General features: G+C 45.6%; 1 protein-coding gene across 5 annotated transcripts in view; it reads left to right on the forward strand.

Moving 5' to 3' along the window:
• Positions 1-220: 220 nt before the first annotated feature.
• The window catches only part of TMEM184B (transmembrane protein 184B), a 30983-nt gene continuing 4655 nt past the window's right edge, over positions 221-26548 (forward strand). The window contains exons 1-9 of one of the 5 annotated variants that reach the window (XM_051785020.1): positions 221-403; positions 13430-13690; positions 15866-15886; positions 15993-16158; positions 19452-19542; positions 20076-20151; positions 23223-23314; positions 23608-23777; positions 25712-25906. In XM_051785020.1, the coding sequence (XP_051640980.1) occupies positions 13490-13690; positions 15866-15886; positions 15993-16158; positions 19452-19542; positions 20076-20151; positions 23223-23314; positions 23608-23777; positions 25712-25906 (1012 nt within the window). In that variant the 5' untranslated portion in view covers positions 221-403; positions 13430-13489. The other 4 variants (XM_051785022.1, XM_051785021.1, XM_051785023.1 and 1 more) reach the window with 4 other exon arrangements.

Here is a 26548-nt window from a genome sequence, read left to right on the forward strand (position 1 = left end):
AGGTGGAAATATGCCTCGGGGGGAATCTTTCTCTGGGCAGTGCTGTCCTTAGCCGGCCCGGTGGGGGGAGAGCGCTGCTGGAGCGCCCATCTCCGGGAAGCTCGTCCCTCCTCCCGGCGCTGCGGCAAACCCCGAGTCACCCTCCCGGCCGGCCCCGCCCCTTTAAGAGCGAGGCGGTGACGTCACCCTGCCCCCCTGAGCGCGGGCGGTGGGCGGGGCGCGCGGGGCCGTGCGCAGGCGCGGAGGGAGGGCCGGGCCGGGCCCGGCGTCGCCATGGGCTCCTGAGGCCTCCGCGCCCCCGCGCCGGTGCCGGCGCCGCCCGCGGGGCAGCGGGGCAGGGCTCGACCCGACCCCTCCTCGCCCCACCGGGCTGGGCCGCGCCCGCCCGCCCGCCCGCTGCAGGGTAAGACGTGGCGGGGGCAGGGTGGCCGCCGAGCCGAGCCGGGGCGCGGGGGCGGCTGCGGGCGGGCAGGAGGAGCCGCGCTGGTGGGGGGGTGGCTCGGTACGGCCCCCACGAACTCGCTCGCATCGTCCCGGTGTGGACGCGATCTCCCTCCCGCCCCGATCCCTCCTCCCGCTCCCCGGCGTCGCCCCCGCGATCCCCGCCGTGCGCTCCCCCCAGCCCTCCGCCCGGTTCCCCCCGGCGTGCCCCCCCTTCGTCCCAGGGTCGCCCCCGCCGTTCCCCCTCCGCGCACATTCCTCCCGCACGGTCTCCGTGCCGTCAGACACGCGCGTCTCCCCACAAGCTTCCAGTGCAGCCCGCACAGCCTTCTCCGGATAGTACACCCCCGAGGGGATAGTCCACCTCCCCCGGTGCAGCCCACTCAGTTCCTTCCCCCGCCCGCCACATGTCCTTGCTTCAGCCCACCCTCCCACTCCCCCTGCACACACACGTACTGGCACAGCTCCCGCGCTCCCCGGTGCTGCCACACTCCTGGGTGGCATTGGGAGGATGTCACTGTCCTGGCGCTGGGTGGGCTGGGAGCACAGTGGTGGGCAACAGGTTTGTGTTTGCTGTGCCTCCTGTGGTTCAGGCTGAACCGACTGACAGACACCGTATGCATGTGCTGGTGTGGTAGGTGTGTGTGAGCAGACTGTTGCTGTGCCTGTGTTCTCTTGCGTCTCAGGTGAGTTACAATTGGTCTTGTTTGGATGCTCGTGGTGTTTTGAAATTTCAGTTGCTCCATGAGGGCTAACTCAGCCTTGACAGCTGCAGTGTGTAGTGGAAGGAGGGCTTTGGAGGAACGTGTGCGTGACTGGGTTCTGATGAATTGTGGAAAGGGACTAGAGTGGTTTCAGGCACAGCTTTATGAAAGCTGCCTGGAGCACTGTGAAGCTGTCAAAAGTGGGAGGACAGGAGGAGTGGGAAATCTAGAGGAAATACTGAAGATGGTTCCTGCTTACAGAAAGTTTGAAACTGTTCTTGCCATGTAGGGAGCTTGAACAGGAATAATTATTGACGGCATAAAGACAGGTCTCCCCAGAAAGAAGACTGTTTACCTCTGTCAAAGATAAAAATAGAAAGTATTGATCAATAATGGAGCGAAGGCTAATAGGATGAATAGAAATGTCTTTCTTATCCTGCGAGAAAAAGAAAACAATCGATGAAAACGTAATAAAGCATACATCCCACTAACAAAGACTCGCCTCTTTTAACACAGCAGTTAACTGTGCCTTTGAACTTGTGTTGCTGGATGTTACCCTTGACTCTAAGAGCTTAGCAGCCTCCTTTAAAGGGAACACAGATTTCTCTAGAAATGTTCACGTCATTCAGGTTTCTAGTACTAAAGGTCTGTATTTGTGTGGTACTGTTGAAAAAAGTAAACTCTCATGCTTTTAGGATGTTGGCTAAGTGCTAAACAATAGGGCTTTAGGGAGAGCTTTGGTATTCTCCAGAGGCCTACTTCAGGCTTTTTTGCACCATTGTCCCCAAGAAAATGGGCTTCAAATCTGCTCTGGTGGAGCAGATACCATCATTGTTATGGTTGTGCTGTAAACCTCAAGTGGTATATATGCAGCAGGTGGGTACCTCTGTGTCTGGAGCAGGAGTGATGTGTTCTTGCTGTAAAATGATCAGGAAAGCTTTACTACTGAAGTCAGTGCTTCTAACCAGCTTGGGGATGTGGGCAGATGTTTTTCTTTGTATTCTGTGCAGGTTTCTACAATCAATTCAGAGCGCTGGACAGGTGGTGTTTTGGAAATGTGAGGCAAGAGGAAGAGCACCTCCCAGCCCCTCAGACAACTTTTGTACTTTTGCTTGTCTGTCTCCTTGGGACGTGTGGCAGTTAAAAGGGGAAAGTTCTTAGATATGCACAAGCTGGTCAGAATATGAAGTTCAGTGTGACTGGCTGGTTTGGCATAACAAAAACATTCTGAGCTGCCTAGTCTCCAACTATTTGACAGAATCCAGCTAGAAATCTGCGTTGTTCTCTGTCAGCTTGTTTGCCTGTTTGCTGGTAGCAGGCTCAGAGTTGAGCTTTTGCGGTTTACAGTTGTGGGATTAGGGTTCTTCTCGTGGATAAAGGAAGGGTGGGGTGGTTTCTTTTCCAGTTCAAATTAACTTTTAAAACACTATCCCCCTCCCAAAAAAATAAAAAGGTAGTCCCTAAAACTAAAACATCTAATAATCATATTTTGATGTAGATGACAAACCTTTAATTTCCATGTGACCCTTCACTCCCTCTCCCCTCCTGTTTTTAGTTCGTGTTTAATTGGCTTATGTTTGCTGTGATGGAGACAAACTCTTACCTGCTCCTTCTAGCAGAAGTGCCTGTTTCATTTTCCAGCAGCTCAAAGGATATTCTTTGAGCTCTTGCAGCTGTGGGTGGTGGGTGCAGTGAATTCCTCAGGAGATGTTTATTGTTTGGTCCTAGCCGCTTCAAGAGCCCAGTATTGTATTGTTCAGAGTACCGAAGTTTGAGGTGAAATACGAAGTTTCAAATCAGACTTGTTGATTCTGAAGAGCCACTTCTATGACTAGTTTTCTCAGTGTTTTCATCCTAAAATTGAGGAAGCCAAGGAAAGCAGCAGTGAATGTACAGGGTAGCTTGTCTACAAAATGACGAGGATAGTGCAGCCTCAGAGAGAAATTGCGCTTAACCTTTGTACAGTCGAGCTTTTCTAGTCCAGGACTGCTGCTGGCTCTCTGTGTAACAAAGCAGCTGTGTATTATTGAACGGCCAGGGCTGGGGGCAGAAGCTTTTTGCTGTTTTAGTGGTTGTTATTGATTGTGCTTGCCGAGGCCCTGGAAATTTAAGGTGCTGTAGAGAGCAGCATTGTGTTTGAGTTTTGAGTGCTGACTTGCCCAGCTGTTTGCTTGGAGCAGTGTGTGTGTTGTGTGCTGTTCTCACTTCTTCCCAAACTCTGTGGGGTTTGCTTTCTTGTGGTGGAAGAGTGGTTTCCTGCCAAGACATTACACCCTACCAGAGCACCTGAGACTCTGAAAGCAGTTTGACACTGATAAGATGGATTAAAAGACTTAGGTAAAATAACTGTAAAATATTGCTGTGAATGGACTGAAAACACCCTTATGGAAAGGGTTTTGATGGTGGGTTTTTTTTATGGACTACTTTTGGAGAGAGCAGCTGGACATGCTCTCAGAGCAGCAATTCCCCAGGATGGTTTTGGAAGGGAAATTCTGCCAGCTAAAGCAGTGAGTTGCAGCCACCCTCAAGGAATCTCATCTCAGAGTCTCCCTCCTCTAGGGAGAGGCAGGGCACTGGAGTACTTGCTCATAGCCAGGTTCTGTCTAATCTAAAAGTCAGCTCAACTTCCATTGGGTTTTTGCGATTGTGTAAGTAACATGTCTGGAAAAGCAACAGAGCAAGCTGTCTCCAGGGAAAGTGCAGTGTGTAGGCAAGCTGTTCAGGAACTGTGCTGTATCTGTGTTTGACCAGGTCTTTACAGCCTCTGAGGGGCATAATTGACAGGAAACCTGAAAAGGGAAGTAACTGCCATGCTCTCCTTGCAGCATTAACCCCCAGAGTACCTGGATATTTGTCTTGCCACTATTAAGTGTGTCTCTGCATTGAAAGGATGGGAATATTGCTATTATTATCTTATAGTCATAGTGCCTGGGAGTATGATGATGCTGAAAGGATCAGCCATTTGAGGATGTTGTATAATGGAGGGTGACCAAGAGCATAGAGAGATGGTGTCATGGTCTCAAATTTTTTGTGTCTGACTGGAAAGTGTTCCTCTCTGCCCAGGTATGCTGTACATGTGGCCCCTGATCAACTCTGTAGCAAAAAATTAAAAAAAGGTCCTTCTGATTCACAAAGAAAATGACTGCAACATGTTATGTAGTGCAGCAGTGAGGCTTCAAGAAGATGAGATGGAATAATACCTTAAAAGCTGACCTTGCCGAGCCAGTGTTCCCTCCCCAGGCTGCAGAACATGTCATGGATGCTATTGGAGACTGCTGAGCTGATTGCTGGGAGCCTGCAGCTGCCTGGTCATCTCCAGCACAGATACAGCCTAGGAAGCAGTAATGAGCATAGCTGTGCCCCTGTCCAGGTTGCTTAAAATGAACCTGGACAAGTCAATCACCTGAAGAGGCAGATTGGAAGAGTGAATTTCTCTTCATGGCTCACCACACCTTGTCTCCTTGCCAGTTTTGCTAGGAAGGGCTGGTTAGTGGTGGGTGAAGCTATTTGCAGCTAATTGTCCCATGGGAGCTGGGAGTGACCTCACTCCTTCTCCAAACTCTCCTTACAGACTTCCTTCCCCCCTCCCAATGACTTTGTGATGGTGCTGATTTTACAAGAGTCTTAAGATAGAAATTATTTATATAAATTCCCGTTTAGGCAACTTCCTGCAATTGGGTAATTTAATGTTTCAGTGTCTGGAAACATTGGGTTGAAGTTTCATCTTTTTTTTTAAGCGCACCCCCTCAGTTAGATGTGTGGAGTATTTCTTTCTGTATAGAGAAAATGCCTTGCTGTTGATGGCTTTTGGGATAGAGAGGGCAGATGTTGGAATCACCTCGAACTGTGTTTTAGTAGCTGTTGGCATCTGTCAGCTTCTAACAGTACCGGTGACTTCTCTGCAAATCTCTGTGGTCAGCTTTGGTGCTGAGTCAGGAAAGGGGGAGCAGCTCCTAGCCACTCCTGTGCTGTAAGTAGCCTTTGGAAGATGATACTGGGCAAGGTTTTCCCCTCTGATGCTGCCTCTTATTCCTGTGCTTTAGGCATCAAGGGTGAGAATGGTTTCCTCCTCCAGGCACTGCCTGTGAACTTCCACAGGTAATCTTTCTGTAAGAGAAGTGCTGTATGTGGGCTTATTCTTCTACTAGCAAAGCTGTAATGCTGATATATCTAGGACTTGGCATTTTTGTGTGGGGAGGAACACTCCTCTCCCATGAATCCAGGAATACAAAGGTTCCAATCCTGCTTTCAGAAGTTTGCCTCTGTAGGATTTTTATTTATCTCGAGGGAGTAGTAGGACAGGAGAGAATGGAGGGGGTAATGTCAGACAGGAACCATGAGACTATGCGTCCATGATTTTTGGGAATTAAGAAGGATATACGTGCCTAATGGTCAGAGTTAAAAAAAAAAAAAAAAAAGAAAAGCAACAACCCACAAACAAAAATAAGCCAACCAGTTGTTATTTTAGCAATAACAGAATGGCTTCATGGAGAGTCGCCTTGGATGCTTTGTTGAGAATCACTGTTTTTACAACACTGCTGCATGTCTGCGTCAGAGAATGATTGTTAGGGAAGTCAGATGTGCCACTGCCCTCAGTGCACCGCTGCATGGTTGCCTGGGCCTGTGATAAGATGTCTGGGTTCTTCCAGCGCATTTGCTTGGTACATTGAAGTATTGATCTAATCTGAAAGATTCTATATGTTATATTCTGTGTGGAAAAGTATACTCCAGTATATTAAAAAAACTCCCTTTGCATGTGACTTCCACATGTTTAATACCTTTCCATGCTGCTGTAGAGTTTGACTTCTGATTCTTCTTAGAGTAACTGTATACCCTGTGGCAAATTCAAAACTGTTCTCTCCTCTGTCTTGGCATGCAGAGGTGGGGAACAATGAATGCAAGTGGTGGTGGAATAAGTTCTGGTTTGACTTTGTTCTTGAGAATGTTCTTGGAAAATGAAAAACAAACTTCCTCTGTCATGCTGGACACAACTGTTTACAACACATCCTTTTCCTTGTTGTCTCTTTCCCCTCTACCAGTTGCAGAATATCTTTGTAGGCTTACTGAGTTTCTCCCCTGGGAACAGGGGGCTTGACTAGTTTGTGTGGAGTGAGGCTGCTGGGAGTATGGGAAAGGGATGCAGTGCACGGCCTAGGTGTGTTTGATCCTGTTCTCAAAGGAGCGGTTGGAAGGTTGGGGAACATGCCTTCTCCTCATCTCCCTCCCCCTTTCTCTCTTTTTCCTGTCCCCTTCCAAAAAAGGGACTGGATGCTGGATGTTGACCCATCACAATGTTGGTCAGTCCACAAAAAAAAAAAGAGGAGGAGGAGGATGGGGAGAGGAGGGCTGTGCTAATACAGTGAGACAACAGAAATTAATAGAGCAGAAAAAAACTCTGGAAAGAAGAGTGCATGGCTCAGGGTAAAAGGGTTTTATTGTTGATTCTGGGTTTTTAAATGGGCACATGGGGAGGGGAAGCTGCTCTCTCTTCAGATGACTACAGCTTAGCAAAATGGGTGGGGGCTGTGTGAGCTGCAAGTGGAGATTTTTGTGATATTCTCACATATTTATTTCCTCAAAATGAGAAAAGAAGTGGTGTGACCTTGTTGAAGGTTAGATTGTTTATGTGTAGGATGTGCTCTTATGTGCATCGGATCATCTCTTGAGTATGGCTTAGTGGGTATGTACCTTGCCCTGGAGTTTGGTCTCCCTAGTGGACTGACTCCTCTACCTTCTGCTTCTGAGGCTAATGTTTCTGCTCGTGCTGATGCTACTGGTTTTATGTCCCAGTGACTCTTTTCTCTTGTTTCACTGACTGTACCGACAGCTGTGAAAATTGTGACTGGGACATCTCTTCAGCGTTCAGACTGCTCACTCCTCTGTAGAAATAACATTGACAAGAACTGCATTTGGATCGGAATTTGTTGTGCAGACAGAGCATGACATGAAGCGCAGTAACTGTAGATTCAATCACTTCATATGTTTGTAAGTCTTGCCTGTCTTCTGGCCGGGCGCAGCACTGCTCACGTGCGTTCGGAGTTACGTACGTGTGCCTTTGTATGAAGTGTGTGTGTGTTGTGGGGTGACTTTCACTGCCTCGACGTTCAGGAAGCTTTGCCCAGCATGAGTAGTAAAATGTAAATGAGTTGTACTAGTTAAAATTGCATGCCAGGTCACATACTTAATTCAGATTGTTTGGGGAGTCCTATTGGAGAGCTTAAAAATACACTGTTGGGACCTTTTCATGTCTCATAGCTACGTAAACTAGATGCCACCCCAGAGAGCAAAAGCAATTTAAGAAGTAATAAATGTAAAAGCATTTGTTTTTTCTTGGATTGCTATCACTGACTTGAGCTGTGCCAGTGATTCTCTTACTGTGTAGAGTTATTTCGTCCTCTTCTCCTTTTCTACCTTTTGCCATATCAGCTGGTGATGCCATACCTTTGGGTGTTGAAAAGACCATAAATCAATTATCTATCAATTACAGAATTTATCATGTATGCCTAGCACAATGGAAAGAGTTGATCCCAGTTGGCAATTCTAGGCATTTTTATAATTAAAATAGTCTAAAATAAACCTTGAACCATTTTGTCCTGTGGTTTTTTTATTCCTTGTGAGTCTAGGGCACATTCTGAAAAAACATTAAGCTCCTGCTTTCACTAATATAAAGCTCTTGCTCGTATCCTAATAGATGCAGAAAGTTCGGACGTTGATTAAGCTACTGCATGGAATTTCTGTACTGGTCTTTTTGGATCCAGAATAAGCATAATTTAGTGGAGAAACTCTTGCAGGAATAAGGATAGTTTAATGGAGAAACTCTTGGAGGACTAAGAACTTAAGAGGGGAGTGGAAAATGGTTTTGTGGTATATCTTAACAGAAACAAAAGTCATCATGGTGGATATTTAAAGCTGGGGTAAGTGTGGAGTAGGTTTTAAGGAGGAACATTTTCTTCTCTCGTAGCTCTCCAGGAGAACCTTGCAGCCAGGCCGTGTGTGTTTTAGTGGATCGTGTCTTGTACAGCAGAAGGAGGCTTAGCTGTTAAGACTCTTTCACAGGATAGCTTTGTGTATCATTCTTTGCTCTCTCAGCAGTTTAGAAATTAAATACTTTCAGCCTTGGATGAGATGATCTATTTTAAAAACACAGATTGTGTTTGCAGATGGGACAGAATGGCTTCAGAGTCATGTTGTTTGGGGTTCTTTTGCTACCTGCACCACGGTAGGTCTTGCTCAGAGCAGCCAGCCACCTCCTGCTTTACTAGACTGTGGTCGAATATGTGTTCAGAAATACTCCATGGAACTGAAGGACCAAGCTGGAATCTTTCTTCCCTCCTCTTACACCACTTTTGTTGCGTCAGAAATGAGGTTTCCGTATTTATGTTTGTTTATGTAGAAATAGCTCCTCCTCAGTGGTAACATTTTCCATGCCTTTATGCAAGCCAGAAATGAAGTTTTTTGTTTTCACTTGTGCCACATCGTGTCTGTTTACTGTTCTGAGTTTATTTTCAGTGGAAGAAGCTGCCATGTTAATGTTGAAGACAGAAGGTCTCTATTTCTAAAAGATACAGGACTGGCAATCTGCTCCTGGTGGAGAATTAGTACACTGTTGTTCTCCTGTGGATGCAGGCCATGTGGGCTGCTAGCTTTATGTCGGTTTGCTGTCTCTAACAGAATCGGTCCCCATGCAGTTTAGAGCCTCTTCTCTATCAAGAATCCTAATAACAGTGCTTTTCATCTCTAGGTTTTTATCAGGATAGTTATCTTGATAGAAATAGCACATGCTTTGTTTTGTTTTCTTTTCCCCTTTTTGCATTGAGAGCAGCCCCTAATACTCCTAAAGTGCTTTCAGAAGATCTGTTAGATAAGTTTAAACTGGTACTAAGGTTGGTGTTTAAGCTAATGCCCTGGCAGTACAAGGTCCTATCTTGCTCTAATGTGCATAACTTATAATGATTTCTGGGCAGGAACAGGTAACAGCTTGTAGGGGATGGGAGCCTTCCACATTCGAGGTTTTGGGGTATAGACCTCACACAGAGCTAGGCACTGCCTGAAGCTCATGTAACCCACGTAGAAGAATCGTACAGCTCTGATCCAAGTTTCCTGTGGCCATCCTGAAATACACCTAAGCCTGCGTCTGAAAGCCCTGGGGGTGCCTAGATGTACTTTTATGTGTGCATGTTTCCAGAAGTTTGTCACTTTTCCTGGCACACTGGTCTCCTGGTCCTGTTATATTTCAGGTTACCTCCGGGGGGAGCAAGGTAGTCAGTTGGAGATGGGGAAAGCTCCAAGAGTGAAATTTAGAAGTGTTGAAATATTTTCCTTTGATATATTTAAGAGTGTTCTCCAGAAAGGGAGAATAAGTGTGCAAGTAACTTTATTCTCCCTTGAACTGGAAGCAATGAGGTAGAGATGAAAGAGTGGGCAGAGAAGACAGGATATGGCAGAAGAGTAAGGAACTCTCCAAAATCTATTATGCATTAGATTGGTTTGTATTGTATTGGTAATTCATGTTTCTAAATGCCCCTGATTTGACATATGGTAATGTCAAGCGCCTTCCTCATGGTTTAGTACCTTGCAGTGCTGGGAACTGTATGGGGCAGAGAACAAAAAGGCAGTTGTCCCAGGGAGCTTAAAATGCGCAAGAAACAACAGAGGAATACAGCCAGCTGGGAGGAGCACTGGAAAGAGATCACAGCCAGGGGCCTGACTGATGTCAGGTCATTGCACAACTGGAGTAGCAAAGTGGAAGAGTGGAGAAGATGGAGGTGAATAGGGAATAGCTTTGTGGCTGTTGGGAAGTATCTTTTTACCCAGGTGTGAGAGGAAGCAGGGAAGTATATTGTGGCACTGACTTGGGCTGTGATGGAGGTAGGTGTCCAAGAAACAAGTGCCAAAACACGTTCACAGTGTCAGGTAAGAGGGAAGCTGTTTATGCCAAGGTGCTTGATCTGTAGCTCGTCAAGGCAGCATGTTTGCTGTGATGTGCTCGCAGGCACCACCTCTATTGGAAACCTGTTCTAATGGTTTGCTAGACTTGTGTCCTGTTGCACAGGGGAAGAGGCCTCTCAGAAGAAAGGCCTGCTAAGTGAGTTAACAGCCCACCCTCGTGATGTTCTTTTTAACAAAGCAAAAGAGGAGCTCAAAGGCTGAGCTAGTGGTAGTGAATGAGCTGAAATCCACTCACCTGGTTAAGGCTCTAACCGTCTGTGCTGTTAGCTGTTTTTCTGAAGTACAGACCAGATTTGCTCTCACAGCTTCAGCTTCTTGCGTACGGTAGTCTTTTGTAACAGCTTTGTGCACTGCTTATACCTGTCACTGTAGCTGTGATGCGTGGGACTTGAGAAGATTAGAAGGGATAATTTGGAAGGTGTATGTTAATTTTGCAGATTTGGGAGTACAGTATTCCATCGTGTTTCATTAGCAAGGAGAATGAACTGCCAACTGATGCACAGAACCAATAAAAAGTATCAAGTGAATAAAAAGCTGTCCTCAGGGGCAACCCTGAGGGGCAGGGGGGGTGAGGTGAATTGGGTTTTGGCATAGGAGGAGTGTAACTCTAGTTTGTAAGAAAGTTTGTATGTTTTCTTTCAGAACACAGTGCTGGTAAGAGTTATTAATTTCAATGACTGTGTCAGTTAAAGGGGGTTAGATTAAGAATGATAGACGATCATGTAATTAATGGTGGTTGATGTATAATCACAAGGGGGCAGTGTTAAGGTTACATACACAACTTGAACTTATAAGTGACCCTGCTTCTGAATACATAACCCTTGTCATGTCAAAATGCTTGTTGATCACTTTTTGCTATTTCCCCTTCTTTTAAAATGAGTGCAGAAACACAGAAGAATTCCCTTTCAGATCTTCACTTCTGTTGATCTTACTGACACTGTATTTGGCTCTGTGCTATTGATGTGGTTTGATTAGCTGGAGTGTGAATGTCCAGGTCCTGTTCCTCCTGCCACTTGTGGTCTGATGTACAGATCCTCTCCCCCATGAACTTTAGGAAGGGCTTAGCAGCTTCCCCTCTTGCATATCTCCCAAAGTGCACTAGGATGTGCAAGGTTGCAGCTGGCTGGACTTTATTTAGACCTAGGTTAACCACAGATGCATCTGCTCTGATTTCATTCTAGATGTGCCCTTTATGAGCTTAGTGGAAGCACTCTCTCAGCACTGTGAGTGTTCAGTTGCTACCTTGTGACATCCTCATCCGGCCTTCATCTCTCCAAATGTTTAGAAATAGTATAGGTAATGAAGTGTGTGTGTGCGTATGTATGTTTTGAAGCTCAAAACTGAACACTTGTATTTCCTGTACTGATCAGGACTGGAAAGGAATTACCCTGCTGAACGTGTGGTTATGGAAAGTTGTAACTCAGAGCAGAGCTATTTTGGAAAAACAACAACTGGAAAGAACGAAGAAAAGCCAAGTTTGACAATTAGTTTGTAAATTAAACTACAGCAGTTGTGCAGGTCCATGTATAGTAAGATAATATCTGCTTTAAAAAGTCTGGGTATTTCCCTGGATTTTTCTCTTTCCCCTGTGGAAGAAAACAGAAATGAGGTAGACTGTGGCATAAGTAACATCAGAGTGCTGCACACCATTAATGCAAGTGTGTGTTTTGTAAAAGCCTGTGCTGGAGGGGCCATTTGCACACCTTAGTGTGCATGTGGAAAGGACTTGCTACTGGCCCTCTGCTTTTACTGGGTACCTGTCCCCCAGTTTGTGCTGTGGCTTCAGGTGAAGCAGAGCTGGGGCAGTTCATCTGCAAGTGTATGCTCTTGTTTGTGCTGTGTAATGACCTGTCAGTAAATGACAGATGTGTCCTTCCCTGCTGCAGCTGCAAACTGTGGTGATGGATTGTTGGCCTTTCTAAAGCCCTTTCCATCTACTGATCATAAAGGCCTGTGTAAGAGCTATGTCTCGTGCTTTTACACAAAACGCATTCCAAAAAGTATGAGGAGGTTATCAGAAGGAGGCAACATTATGCTGTTCCCCTTGATAGGCACGTCTCTACTGCAATCACATCAGAAGCAGCTCTTCTAATGGGTAGAACCAATGGCTGCCTGCTTGTGATCTTGGTTTAAGTGGATTATCGTCCTGCAATCCAGAGGTCACATTAGAGCCTGCTTACAACCAAATTGAAAATAATAGCTACTTTAGATCTTAGACCTTCAAGAATTTGTTCCATTGAAAGAAGATAGCTTTTTATCCAGGAAATGGCCAAGGGTCATGCTGCTTTGAGATCTTGCATGTTCTGGGTCTTTTCATGGGTCAACTGGCTTTTAAAAGCCAATCAGGTTAAATTCACATTGTGCAGAAAATAATGCTAAGTTAGTAGAATTACTAGCAGGCTGGCTAAGTGTACCATGCCATACAATGTTTGGTAGAAGCATGACTTCCATGCTCTCAAAGCAAGGAAAGCTTTCAGTACATATCCTTCCAATGAGGGTGCTTTGCACTGAGTGTGGTTTTCAACATGGCAGTAGGAGAGGGGGGGATTGCTTGCTGAAGGAATAAGGATACTCTTCCCCTTGCCCCCCTTGCTGCATAGTGACACTGTGGCACATGTTGTTGCCTGTTGCTGCTTGGCAGGCTAACCATAACACTAAGACACAGCAGAATAGCCCATACTTTTATGGAAAGCAGAGCTGTTAACTTAGTTGTGCCTGTCATCTTCCAGTATGGATGATTTAGATACCTCCTTCTGATCTTTTTACAAGGGCATGCAGTGATAGGACAAGGGGGAATGGTTTTAAACTGAAAGAGAGTAAGTTAAATTAGATGTTAGGAAGAAATTCTTTACTGTGAGGGTGGTGAGGCACTGGAACAGGTTGCTCAGAGAAGTTGTGGATGCCCCATTCCTGGAAGTATTCAAGGCCAGGTTGGATGGGGCTCTGAGCAACCTGGTCAAGTGGAAGGTGTCCCTGACTATGGCAGGGGGGGTGGAATGAGATGATCTTTAAGGTCTCTTCCAACCCAAACCATTTTATGATTCTATGATCTCAGGTAAATGCTCTATTCATCTTGTGCTGAAATTATTGCAGTAGGGAGGTGACAATAGCGGTGGCAGTGTTTCAGGATGTCAGGGAGGATGTGAAAGGTTCCTGAACACCACATGATTTGTTGTGTCACGAGGGGTGGCACTGGCAGACTTATCTAGGTCCTGTTCCTAAAACATGTGAGCAGCCTGGTGAAAGGCATGTGAGAGATGCAAAGCACTGTTACTGTTATGCTCCTGACTCCTTTCAGCTGGGTTCAATTGCTTTTTGGTCCTCTTCCTTGGCAGGTCTTGGCTCGTGGGCAGCTCTTCAGCAATCCCATCTGGAACCTCACACCAAAAGGCACCATGATAATGATGACTGATGTCACTGCAGCCCCCAGATTGGGGTCAACTGCCACCACTCCAGCTGTGGCTCCTAACTTCTCCCGGATGCCGGAGGATGGCAGCCCCACAGCTGTGGAGCAGCCAATATTCCTCATGACCATTGCTGCTCAGGCTATCTCAGGTTTCTTTGTATGGACAGCTTTGCTCATCACCTGCCATCAGGTAAAACCCCGCCACTCGTACTTCTCATCCTTTCCTTTTCCCCACATGGAGGAACAGACCATTTCCGCAGTATGAATGGAGAAGAAGCACACTCTGTAAAACATTTGGCCACCTCTTGAATGTTTGCAGTAAGGTGTGTTATCTCAGGCCATCCTTTCACAGGTCTTGTATCTGAATCCAGCCATTTTGTTATTGTGTCAGCTGTTGGCTAAAAGATTGTAGTCACCTGTTGTTTGACATTCTTCCTTTGATCTCCTGTGCCAGTGGATTCCAAAGGCTGAACTCCACTACGGAAAGGAGTAGCAGGAAATGTTTTATTTTGATTTTTCTCTTCTCCCCGCTTTCTGGGCCAGTTGTCCTGGGAGCCAGAACAAGTCAAACCCTGCATCCTGTTCTGTACCTCCCTTTCATGCAGTTGTCATGTGAACTAAAAACCACAGTAGGGAAACACGAGCCCTGTTATTTATCAACCTGTGTTTTGTACCTGTTGGATCATAGATTCCAGAGTGATGACTAGAATCTAGAAAACTACAGCCTATTGATGGAGTACAGGGGCTAGTGAAGTTAAAACATGGATTAGTCACAGATGAATAAGAGTAACACCTGCAGTTTCACCAGCTTGAGTAACAATTGCAAGTGCCATGGATCCTGCTGTCAAATTGATTGCCTACTGAAGGTAGGAAGAAATTTTCCTCCGCAGTATAGCATTGCACAGTTAGGCATTAATGTCCTTCTCCAAAGAAACTGATGGAGGTCAGTGCCACAGAGACACTGTTGATTGAAATGTGCTGTTGTCCTCTCACACGGCAGCAGCTCCTGTGCTCTCGTAGGCGCATGGATCACAGGGCTCTTTTGACATCCCAAGGGCAAAGCTTAGAGTCATCTGAACTCCGGTATCAGCTGTCCCTGTGCTGGGTGAGATGTGTCACTGGGATTGTCAAAGGGCAAAAATATCCCTAAGGTTTGTTAGTTTATTTTCAACCTGTTCTCCCCAGGAAATGAGTTTTTTGTGAGCTCCTCATGGGTTAGGGAGAGGAAACAGAAGTATTTTTGAGCCCTTCAGTTGATTTTGACCAGATCTGGCCAAGAGGCAGGGAGGGATAAGCAACAGACTGCTGGGGAGAGAGAGAGACAAGCCCCTCTCCCTTATGAGGGAAAGGTGAGATCATCAGCGTATGTTTTGTTAGATCCTGCAGAATCCTCACAACATCCCCAAATGCAGGGTGAAGCTTCAAACAAACACTTGTGCCTCTTCAGGCAGCAGAATCAGTCAGTCATGAGGCACGTATGTAATAAACTAGCTGTTACTAATTCCAGCAGTTGGGGCAGCAGCTCGATGAGAATTGCCATTCAGAGGCTTTGCCTCTGCTGACTCCATGGTCAACAGAGCGTACCCACAACTTACACTGAAGCTCTGGCCTGTGTTATTAGGCCATTGCAGGAACTGTACTTATCTTCAGGGTGTGGTTGTGGTCAATGCCTTTTTCAGGAGGTGGGTATTCTGTGAAAAAGCATCTTAGGTGTGGGATTTAATCATGGCTAACAAACTGTGAGGGGTGGGAGCAAGTAAGGTGGGGACGCTGTGCTCCCCCAGCCCGTGACTTAGGGGGATTGGCATGTGTGCAAACAGTCAGACAAAACAAACGCTGTGGCTCTGTGGCTCCTTTGAGCACGTTGCATGACCTCAGCACTCCCTTGATGGCTGTCGGTTTGTGGCTGTGCTGTCACCAATGCGCAGAATGACACTTTTTGAGCATATAGGCTGTGGCTTATCAGCTTTTTGGCTGTGCTCTGAAGGGCTCTCTTAGGTTGTTTCAGGTGAAAGTCTTCAGGTGAAAGCATCCAAAACTGCTTTCAGAGAGTGTGTTCACAAAGAGCACGTGCTTAAGCGCATGCACCTTCCCTCTTCAGAGAAAAGCAGCCTGCAGTGGTGTGAATCTTAGGTACTTAAAAGAGGATAGCAGGAAGGTAGGACTGATAACTGGAAAAAAGATGTGAACAAAAGAATGTGGGCAAGGTAATGTAACAGTAAATTAATTCCCTATAAGAAACTAGGTTAGAAATGCCTCCATTTCCTTTTCCTTCTCCTTCCCCCTCTCTGCAAACCAAGGGTTGCTATATCAGTGTCATATGATAACAGTGATTTATTTTTTCTTTTATGTTCATCACCTTGAGGCTGCTGGAGGCAATCAAGAGGTGATTTACTGAATTTGTTTTTCCTGGTCCAATTGACTCTCCAGTTCTACTTTCCCTCTCTACTCCATATTCCGCTGATCCTGGTCTCCCCTCTCCGTCCTCTCAGATCTACATGCATCTTCGCTGCTATAGCTGCCCAAACGAACAGCGCTACATCGTCCGGATCCTCTTCATTGTGCCCATTTATGCCTTTGACTCATGGCTCAGTCTCCTGTTCTTCACCAATGACCAGTATTATGTTTACTTTGGCACAGTGCGGGACTGCTATGAAGGTAAGGAGGGGTCAGACAGAGGTGGGAAGTCTCTGCCCTGAGAGAACTTTGTTTCTGGTTGAGAACATGGAGAAAGCATCACTGTCACCTACTGAAGCAAAGTTTTGTGGTGTGCCTAACTGGATGACCATGACTTGCTTAGTGACTGAAAATCATAGAATCAAAGGATGGTTTGGGTCAGGAAGGACCTGTAAAGATAATCTAGTGCAGCACCCCTGCCATGGGCTGGGACAGCTTTGCTCAAAGCCCCGTCCACGCTGACCCTCTTCCTCATTGGCCTCTGAGCAGGACAGGATGTGTTGAACCTTCCCTTTACAGTGTTTTGTAAAGACCAAGTTTATGGTTTTCTTGGGTTCTTTGTTTCAGGAAGGTCTAAAGCCAAAGAATCTGATCGTATCTGGGTGTTAGAAAGCGAGGTGTTGCTTAGCTCCTGGCTGTTCTGACAGCACCTACTCAGCAGCCAAACACTTGCTTTGTCCTGTTTTGCTGGTGCAGTGTGTTAGCAATGTATTCTTCTGGTCCCATCCTGTGGCCACTTGTGTGCTTGCACAGGGTAGCACAGCCGCCACATGCTGAGGCTGGTCAGGTGTAGTGCTTTGGGGTCCTGCAGGAGAGAGGATACCATGTTCAGGATGAGTTACCAATGGCTTGGTTTTGGTTGTCTGCTGCAGATAACATAATACCACTAATGCTGTATGTGAGGGAAGCAGTTACTCTCCAGTAAATGCTACCTTAACTTCCCTCCTGATCTTATCCTGAAAGAAGCCTCTACCCACCCAGCAGGAGAGACTGCACTCAAGCAGTGTATTTTTGAGGACAATTTATCACCATCCCCTCATTAAATCATAACTCATTGGTACAGTTATTTTGGTGAGATCTGCATTGCAGAGAGGTGCCCCTGGCCATGTGATCAAGTTAATCAGCTGAAGGGACCAGCAGGCCCTCCTCGCATCCACAACAACGCTCTGAGATGCAGCAGCAGATGGCAAACGTGCACACGTGATGCAGGAGGCATCTTTGTTTGGGCCTGGTTTTATAGTTTCCCTGCCCTGTGCGTGTGTAGGTCTAGCAGGAAGCCTGCTGCTCTGGGAAACTCCTCTCCTAGCAACAGCCAGTGTCCCTCTGCCTTGCTTGCTCAGGGAGTTTGCAAACATTTGAGCATCTGCTCAGGAGGCAGCCCGTGCGCCAGAGTTCACCTCGGCGCATTGGCCTGTGTGAAAACTACAGGTGGAGGTGAAAGCACCTTTGGAAAGCAGGTTCTGTCCCTCACTTTTTCTGGGGATCACTTCAAAACAGCCTTTTTGTTCTGTTCCCTCCCTTGACATCCACCTTATCCTTTCTTTTATTGAGAAGATTTTAGGTTGTGAGGTGGGGAGGAGCTCTATTAGGGAATGGGGGGAGAAGACTCTACTAATAAATTTTGAAAGCTGTCTTGAGCCATATGTAGACTACATTTCATAGTGTTTTGGTGTTGCTCTTTCCTGTGACTGTTTCTGTACAAACCTGAGTGTCAGTGACACTGACACAAGTAGATTTTTTTTTCTTTTACATCGATATCATGAGTATCATCTAATGACTGTGGATCAGGAATGGGAGAAGTGTTCTTTTGCTGATGTGATGAGTTTTGATCGCTAGCACTTACTTCTTTTGGGGAGGGACAGGCAGATATTTCTCCCTCCCTTTTATTCCTTTTGTTTTGTTTTGTCTTCTTCCTCTGATGTCATCTCTTCCCTAGTGCTTGTGGAATGGCCTGGTATTGTAATGACCACATCAGAGGGCAGGGGTCACTGGAGGACAATAGGAAAAGCTCAGCTTTTCTTCCTCTGAGTACTGGGAGCTGTCAACTAAGTTGCAGGAAAATTGAAGGCAAAAGGGGTTACCACAGTTATTTAAATGAGTTTTCCGTGGTTGGTGTTTTGTCTCCTAATTAAGGCTTTGGTAAAGTAGTTACTGTGTGAACTTTGTTCAATAATAACGATTACAGGTGGAGTAACAGTATACCAATTACATATGTAGAAGCAGGTATACCATTTACTTTTAGGTGCCATAGCATTCTTACCAGCTAGACACATCTACAAGCCATAAATACAATGTTTTGAGACTATGAGAATTTTGGGAAGTGTTGAGTACCTCTTTGCCAGGGCATAGTTTGGATGCTTGTAGAAGAATTAGAGTTGATGTCTGACTTCAGAAGTTCATCTATGTGGAAAAATTGACCTCAGGTCTAATAACCGGCTGCTTGAGGAGATCAGCGTCTCTGTGCTGTATGTTATTAGGCTTCTGTTCTTATTTCAGAGTTCCTCGAGACTTCTGTTTCTATCCTACATTGTTTGAGGCAAAAAGCAGGATTTGGGTGTTGTCATTCCAGGGAATGTCCGAGTACAGATGACCGTAGAAAACAATGTTGAAAGAAAGGTCATCTGGTCTGTCCTTTTGCCCCAGGGCTGTATGTAACACACTCAGTAGTACAGTCCTTGCCCTAAGAAATCTCACAACTTTGAGGGTCCCACAGCGATTTTAACAAGTCGAGAGAGTATCAGACAGGGCACATGCAGGCTTACTCCGTGCATTAAAGTGGGTTTGGATCCCATGAAAAGGAAATACATCTGTAGTTGTGGAGAACTGAAATGGGACAAACTATTAATGGCCAGTTCAAGAAGGCTGTTTGCTGTCAAGAAGGCATGTTGCTGGGGAAGGCAAAGTGGGCCAAGGAGAAGTTTATTCAGTAGACAAGAAATTTCATCATTCTGAGGAAATGAAGCACAGTCTGTTTTTCCAAAATCTCCACTAAACATGAAAACAGCGTTTCACTAAAACCCCTCTGTTTCTCCAGCTTTTATATCTGTAGTCTGGTTACCTGGCAGAGAGAAACTGTGTTCATCAGCTAGAAGGTTAAATACAGGAGATAACATATATCTGATCCATTAACCCATATCTCTCCCAGATTATTTAGTACCAACGTAATGTCCTAGAATAACACACAGGAACCCTGTAAAGAATGGCATCTTACAGATGCCAAGTAATACAGAGACTGACTACAGTTTTAAATGGTTCTGTGACCCTTTTGGCATGAGTCATGGAACTGGCGTGGGACCATGGCCAGGCTCCAGTTCAGATAGTCTTGTGAGTGCTGAGGTAGAATGATAAATGCAGTGAAAATAATCTGGAGTGCTTTGAAGGGGAAGGTGCTGCATAAGCAGTCCCTGCTAATGTTTGGTCTGTTGCCTGTACTCTTGGTCCTTGCACCTGTTTTGAAGTTGGTTGTCATTTTACTCTGATTGATGTCTTTGCAGCCTTTGTAATATACAACTTTCTCAGCCTATGCTATGAGTACTTGGGAGGGGAGAGCTCCATCATGTCTGAGATCAGAGGGAAACCAATTGAGTGAGTATTTATTGTGCTTACAGCATGACGCTATCCTCCTTCTGAGCCCATCCACTTTTCCTCTTATCCCTGCCCTGAAAAACTGTGTCATGTGGCAAATGTCTGCTGAGACTGGACAGTGTGGATGGTGATGATTTACCAATACCCTGGTCTGAGACAGATCAGGTTGATCACATCCTCTTAGGCAAGCTGGACTGATACACAGCTTTTCTGGACACCTGCCTACTCATTTGTTTATTTTCTTATTTCCTTCTCCTTTAAATCTTTTCTATCTTTAGTTGATTGTGCTTCCTTTGGGATCTGTGTTTCTCCCCATGCTACTCGGTTAAAGGAAAAATATAATTGGAGTGTATAGTCAGGATGTTGGTTTAGACATTTCTCTGAAAGAGAGTATGGCTGTAACTTTAATTATGGTTGGAGGAAGCACCAGTCCTACAACTTTGCTACAGAGAGATAGATAAAGAGGGTAGGAATCTTGCACTCCAGCCCAGATGTTGCTTGTGAACCCTGTCATCTTGTGTTGGCTCTTTCAGGTCCAGCTGTGTGTATGGAACTTGCTGCCTGTGGGGAAAGACCTATTCGATTGGATTCCTGAGGTTCTGCAAACAGGTATGGGCTGGAGGGACTGTGCCATCCTGCAAAAATGAATGAAGTGTGTGTGGGTGGCAATGGTGCCTTTTGCTGCTGAACTTCTGAGATGAGCACTCCTTTGAGGGGGATTATAATAGCATTTTGAGAGGCCTGCAGACTGCTGAGGAGTTTCAGGGCTTTTTTGTTTTAAATGATTTTAATGTTTTCTACTCAACCCTGCATCAGGACAGCCTTAGCAAAAGATGCAAGTTATCTCCTGGAACTGATGTTAACCCTGAGAAGAAACATTTCCCTTTCTGGATTGCAGAGATCCCAACTTTAAGAAGCTGATGTCTGTGTTGTGTCGCAGACACCTCAGTTGTGTAACAGCCTCCTGAATTCCCAGAGCTGCTGTTGTGGTTTGGAGTTGAGGAGGGGGTGGAGGTTAAGCATGACACATTGCTTTGTAGGAGGAACTGAGTATTGCTCATCATGTGTGTCTGTCTGTGCTGAACTGGGTACGTCGAGTGGGAGGGCAGGAGCGAGGGAGATCTAAACCTCGATACAGCCCTTGTCTGCTCATCCCAGGTCAGTCACCTCTGGCTGTCACCAAACAGCAGGTGAATGTCAAGTCTTTGCTCACTTGCTGAAATGAACGCACAGGGTTTCTTTGGAGACAGCGTGAAGCAGGTCTGGTTCTTTGAAGAGGCTTAGGTCATTGTAATTCCAGGCACTGGGTCTAGATCTTTGCCCTGGCTTTTCCTGTACATCATGACCTGTCTTCTGTGTTTTACCAGTATGCAGAAATATCAAAAGTAAAATGCTGTCTCAGTAATATCCAGTGCAGCACAAGTGACCATTTCCAAAGGATGACATCTTTTGCTTTTCTGTTCTGTTTGTCCCTGCCCCATATTTTGTCCTTACGGCTTTCCTGGATTTTTCCCCTGATACTTTATTTTCTACTCTGCGTCCATTATGCTGCTTCACCTGTTTCTCTTGGGTTTCATTTGGACACCCTATGGTTGATTCACTGCATTACCTATTCTTTGTGCTTCTAATGTTAACTTTTACCTTTCAAAGATGTCATAAGCAAATGAGTGCTGGAGAAATAATTTCCCTTAGACCTCTTGTTTCTCATGTCCCACAGCCTCTGGCAATTATCGCCACATGGGTTTGGCGATGGCCGTGTTTGGAAAGTTTGTTCATCACAGTGAAGGCTAGAAGCATTCTTTGGGCAGGGGGAGGTGTGTTTTTTCTGCTGGCCTCCACAAATCCTAACTCATTTGGTAACTCTGGCTAAGGTGGATAATTTGCTTTTCCCTTGCTGCTATCTAGCAGCATTTCTTCTAGTCAGGCCTGCCCTTTGCTAACTGCTAAGACTGCTGTGGAGGCTGTGAGGGAGATGTCTTGCAAATGGATGTTTAAATACTTCTGTCCTTTTTGGCTTGGTGAGAAATTGTTGATGCCAAGACTCACTTTCTAGTACTTCTAGAGTTTCAGGATTGCCAAGGAAGACCCCTCAAGGCAAATTCATGGGAAAGCTGGTGCAAAAGAGCAACAGAGCACGTGTCAGTGCTGATCTAGGCAGTATCCATCATCATGATGATCGGGGGAGGAATGTGTTGGAAGGAACACCTTGCCCTTTTTAGCCTTGTTCTCAGCATCTCCAGCACTTCTGTTGCCTCCCACCCCACCTGCCCATTTTCTGCTCTTTCCAGCCCCTTTCATCCTGAAGGAATCTGTACTATAACCATTCCTTCTTTCCATCTTCACCTCCGCTAAAAGCTTTTCTCAAGCAGGTGCCTGGTTTGGGTCAGTGAGTCTACCTGTGTTGCCTGTGGCCCTCCAGCAGTGTGGTGGCTGCAACGTAAAATCCAAACAGCTTGTTTCCTTTAGGATGTCTTAATTAAGATTCTTTACTGGGCCTGTGTCTGATGACCCTCACACATGGGTCACACACCATCCATGTGCTTCCCATATGCTGTAGCATCTTCTAGGGAAGCAACTAAAAATAGTACGTGGTGGTTTGGATTGCAGGGAAATGGTTAAAACATCCCAGATTGGAAGAAGGGGAAGCTCAGAGGATGGAGTTGTTTACCAATTAGCTTGACCTTTTCCAGTTCACATATTTACAGTGACTCACTAACTGGCATGTGCTGGGGTTTTTAATCTCCTTGAAGTCTTATGACCACTAACAAATTGCATCGTATCCAAAGCAATTATTACTGTTTGGTTTTACCTTCTTTCTTTACATAGCCCTCCCCACATGTGCACAGGTCAGCACCTGCCAAGGCTCTTCCAGCCTCCTTCAGGGAGACATGGATCGTGTCTTTTCAGGGAAACATTTTTAGGGTCAGAAATCTTCACTCTCTTAGGACTTTGAAGTTCAGCATCTCCAGAAAGTTGAAGAATGGGGTGGCTTTCAGAGAACATTTGTTCCAATAGGAGCAGTGGTTTATACTGGCAGAATGGATAGAGTTGATCCCAAGTGCCACAGAATCTTTGGGGAGATTCAGTAAAGGTCACATGGATGACAGCAGAACAGGTCTTAACTTCTGTCTGTCAACACACATCTCTGTGTATACAAAACACCTTAATATCGTGGCAGCTGTCAAAAGTTCCTCCTCAGAGAACTAAGTTCCCCTCCGATCCAGGGGACCTTCTTGCCTAACGATGACAACTATGGATTGGCTTTACTTCCCCAGTATGCCTTTGTTAAACTTGCTGTGTCCATACCATAGCACAGTGTGGGATTTTTTGTTTTTCATACAGTTGCCATGCATAAATGTGCTGCAGCACAGCCTGTGAAAAGCAGCTCTGGAAGAGAGGACCTGAGCAGCTTCTAGAAGCAACCCTACAAAGACAGTTTTTTTCCCATTCTGGACAAGTAGATAGCACACATACTGCTTCTGAATCTCCTGTATCTCCTTTTGGGTGTTGCAGTCATCAAGCACAATTGATTAGGAAGTGGCAGGATCAGACTCCTTGTTGGGGCTGGACTTGTGTTGCTTTGCTGAGTTGTCCTAGTGGACACTACATCGTGATGCTGGTTTGGGGACTTGGCCCCTTGCACCTCCTGCCTTATCATTCTTCCTCTCTCATTCCTGTAGGCTACCCTGCAGTTCTGTGTGGTGAAACCCCTCATGGCAATCAGCACAGTCATCCTTCAGGCCTTCGGCAAGTACAAGGATGGTGACTTTGAGTAAGTTTATTTGTCTGGCGTGCAAGACTTGGCTGCCCATTCTCTGCCTGGCTTTGCATGTTGTCCATGTGTGTGCTGGGCCATGGGAAAAGATGGGACAACATGGGCTGATGCACATGAGAGAAGAGGGCAGAGGTAGCCCTCTTAGTTTCAGGTTTTTTCTACCTAGTTTTGGGGGAGGGAATGGGACAGGGAGGCAGGAAGGAAATGGACTCTTTGAACTCCCCAGTGACAGTGGCAAGGGGAAAAGATCATGCTGAAGTTTCAGGCATTCATATATCTTCTCTTTTCAGTGTGACCAGTGGCTACCTCTATGTGACGATCATCTACAACATCTCTGTCAGCCTGGCACTGTATGCCCTCTTCCTTTTCTACTTCGCCACACGTGAGCTACTCAGTCCCTATAGCCCAGTCCTCAAGTTCTTCATGGTGAAGTCTGTCATCTTCCTGTCCTTCTGGCAAGGTGAGCTGCTTTTCCCTTCCCTTGGTAGGCACAAAGAACTCTCTGCAGGGCCTCAGACACTAGAGTGAATAGAGCAGATGTTGATGAATAGACAGAATGTATTTCTGTATTCTATTTGTTTTATAGTCATTCACTGCTTTTTTCTGGGAAACCTGTTTTGCTCATTTTCATTTTGTTTCTATGCTCCTGAATCCTCACTATCACTGTGTGTGTGTGTGCACACGCATATCTACCTGGCAAAATCAGCTGATAGGGTGAAGAGTCCTTTGCATTCCTGGAACAGTCATAAAGCACAATCTGCCAGCATTTTATCTCATGCTGCCATTTTATTGATTAAAGCGGCACATCTAAAAATTTTTAGTACTTTTTTCAGTGCTCTATAAATAAAATTTTAATGGTATGTCTGTGATTTATGTGAAGCAGCAAGCTGGCTGAGTGCGGTGTGTGCTGCCACAGACCCACCGCTGAGCAAGACATTCAGAATTCATGCGCATGACGCAGAGGCACATTCGGAAAGTTGAAATTCCACCTAAGCTTAGTGCCTCTTACTAATTGGCTCTAAGCATTTCCCTGTTCAGTGCCCTACTTAGGTTTACTGAGTTGCACTTCAAAGACTAATTGAGTAGGAACTTGGGTGGAATTTAGGCTGTTGGAGTATGGCCCATCCTCCCTGTCTATGGACAAACTAATAAGCATCTGTTTTATCATCTTGAGCCATTTGGTCACATACTTTGTCTTCTTTGGAATTCTTTGGCCACCATGGTTTTGTACAGGGAAAAACTTTTTTCTTGCAGTGGTTTGTCAAAAATACCCTATGCTTAAATGAAAAATTCTGTTACTTGAATTTTTGCTCTAGCTAGTCAAAGTGCTGATGTTGCACAATGTGGAATATGTAAAAATTTTCTTAGGGATGTTCTTTGATGTTTGATCTTTGTATACTTTCAAGTCTAATCAAAAAGAAAAGAGATTTAATCCATGAAACAGAGAGCAGCTAACAAGCTCTAACTGATGTCCAGGTGTTAGAAAGACGAATCACTTGTCTATAGAATTACCTTGTTAAGGTTTCAGGCTTGACGTGTTTCAGATCTCAGACCTAGGGGGAGGTTAACAAAGCTTGGGAAGAAGGATGTACCACTGACAGGGGACACAAAGAATGTAGAATTAACAGGCACCCAGGTCATTAGGCAGAACCCCCAAGATAAGGAAGAAACTAAGACAACTCAGCAACTGTGTTGAATCAGCTCTGACTGGGTAAAAGGTAATTCTGGCAGGGGGAGATCATGACCACCAACCCAAAAAACCCACTGACTTGAAAGAAAAGAAAGACTGAGCATGAAGACTAATTGGTATGAGAAGTGAGACAATTGATAACAAATAGAAGATAAAATACTAATTAATAAGAGAACTAGGAAACTTGTAGCCAAGGAACATTAATGGCTTTGTTTGCTAAAATGTATAAACGATGAGTTTTGGTAGTCATTATGCTGGTTTTGTGGCTTTACCACCCAGTACCCCTTTCTGCACAGAACTGTAAATAAATCGAATACATTGACTGTGTGTGTGGATTGCACACCATGTGAAAGAACCTATTTTAGGACAACACAGATCACAGGAGTGCTTGCAGAAATACCTGACTGCTCTTACTGTTTTGGACTTGAATAAGTCCTGCAGCACTTAGTTTCACAGTTTATGCAGCAGTTGAGAACAGAAGAGGGTCAGTGTTTGAACATGCTTTGCTTAAGCATATTTATCTCATTTTATTCCTCTTTTCTCTGTTGTACAAGTGGCTGTAGGTGGGTGTACGTAGCCTGCTCTATTTGTAGCTCCTGTGTTGTGGGGTTGCATCTAGGACATACAGCATAAACAGCTATTCTTGACAGTTACCATGCGATCATGTTTTCTGTACATTTACACGAGCTTGTTGCTTTGTTTAGGGATGCTGTTGGCCATCTTGGAAAAGTGTGGTGCCATCCCCAAAATCCACTCTGCTGGTGTGTCTGTGGGTGAAGGCACAGTAGCTGCTGGGTATCAAGACTTCATCATTTGTGTGGAGATGTTCTTTGCAGCCATTGCCCTGCGCCATGCCTTCACATACAAGGTGTATGTGGACAAGAGAATTGATGCCCAAGGTAGGAAGTATGCCAGTGCATATGGCTTGTCTCTTTGGTAGTGAGACTGGGTGGAGACTGGTCCCTCAGGCAGCCAACACACTGATATGACTCCCAACCTGAATGCTTGGAAAATGTCACATCCCCTCCTCTGCGGTGTCTGAACAGATTCATTGTGCAACAGCTCTGCAGGGCAGAAACCTTGCCTGAATTGCACTGTTCCCTTTTCAGTTCCCCAGTATACCACCCACAACAGCTTGTTGCAGACCTGAGGGCTGCAAGAAGTTGCATCGTTTTGGTGGAGTGGGTTTGTCCTTCTTCCTGTCTCACCAAAGGGGAACTCCATTGCTCCAGGTTGTGCAACGGACTGAAGGCAAGAGGGACGGGGCCTAAAACAGGCTCTGTTTTGAATCTGGCTTGGGAAGATGAGCCTCTGCTTTGGCAATATGTTTGTCATGGAGGAGGAGGATCTCCCTGTAATGACTTAGTGAGGGTTGGGCTGCTAGAAGTCTTATTCTACGGAAGAGGAAGGTGGATGTTATCTCTGGGAAAAGGGGGTTTTTGTGCCCAGTCTATGCATGTACATTCAGTGTTTTCCAAATAAAGGGGTTCTTTCCTGCTATGGGAGATCTGTGATGAGGTGTGGGAGGATAGCAGCCTGTA

The sequence above is a fragment of the Manacus candei genome, unplaced genomic scaffold (assembly GCF_025592945.1).
Source record: "Manacus candei isolate 608988 ecotype Guabito, Panama unplaced genomic scaffold, ASM2559294v1 h1tg000018l, whole genome shotgun sequence".
Lineage (NCBI taxonomy): Eukaryota > Metazoa > Chordata > Aves > Passeriformes > Pipridae > Manacus > Manacus candei.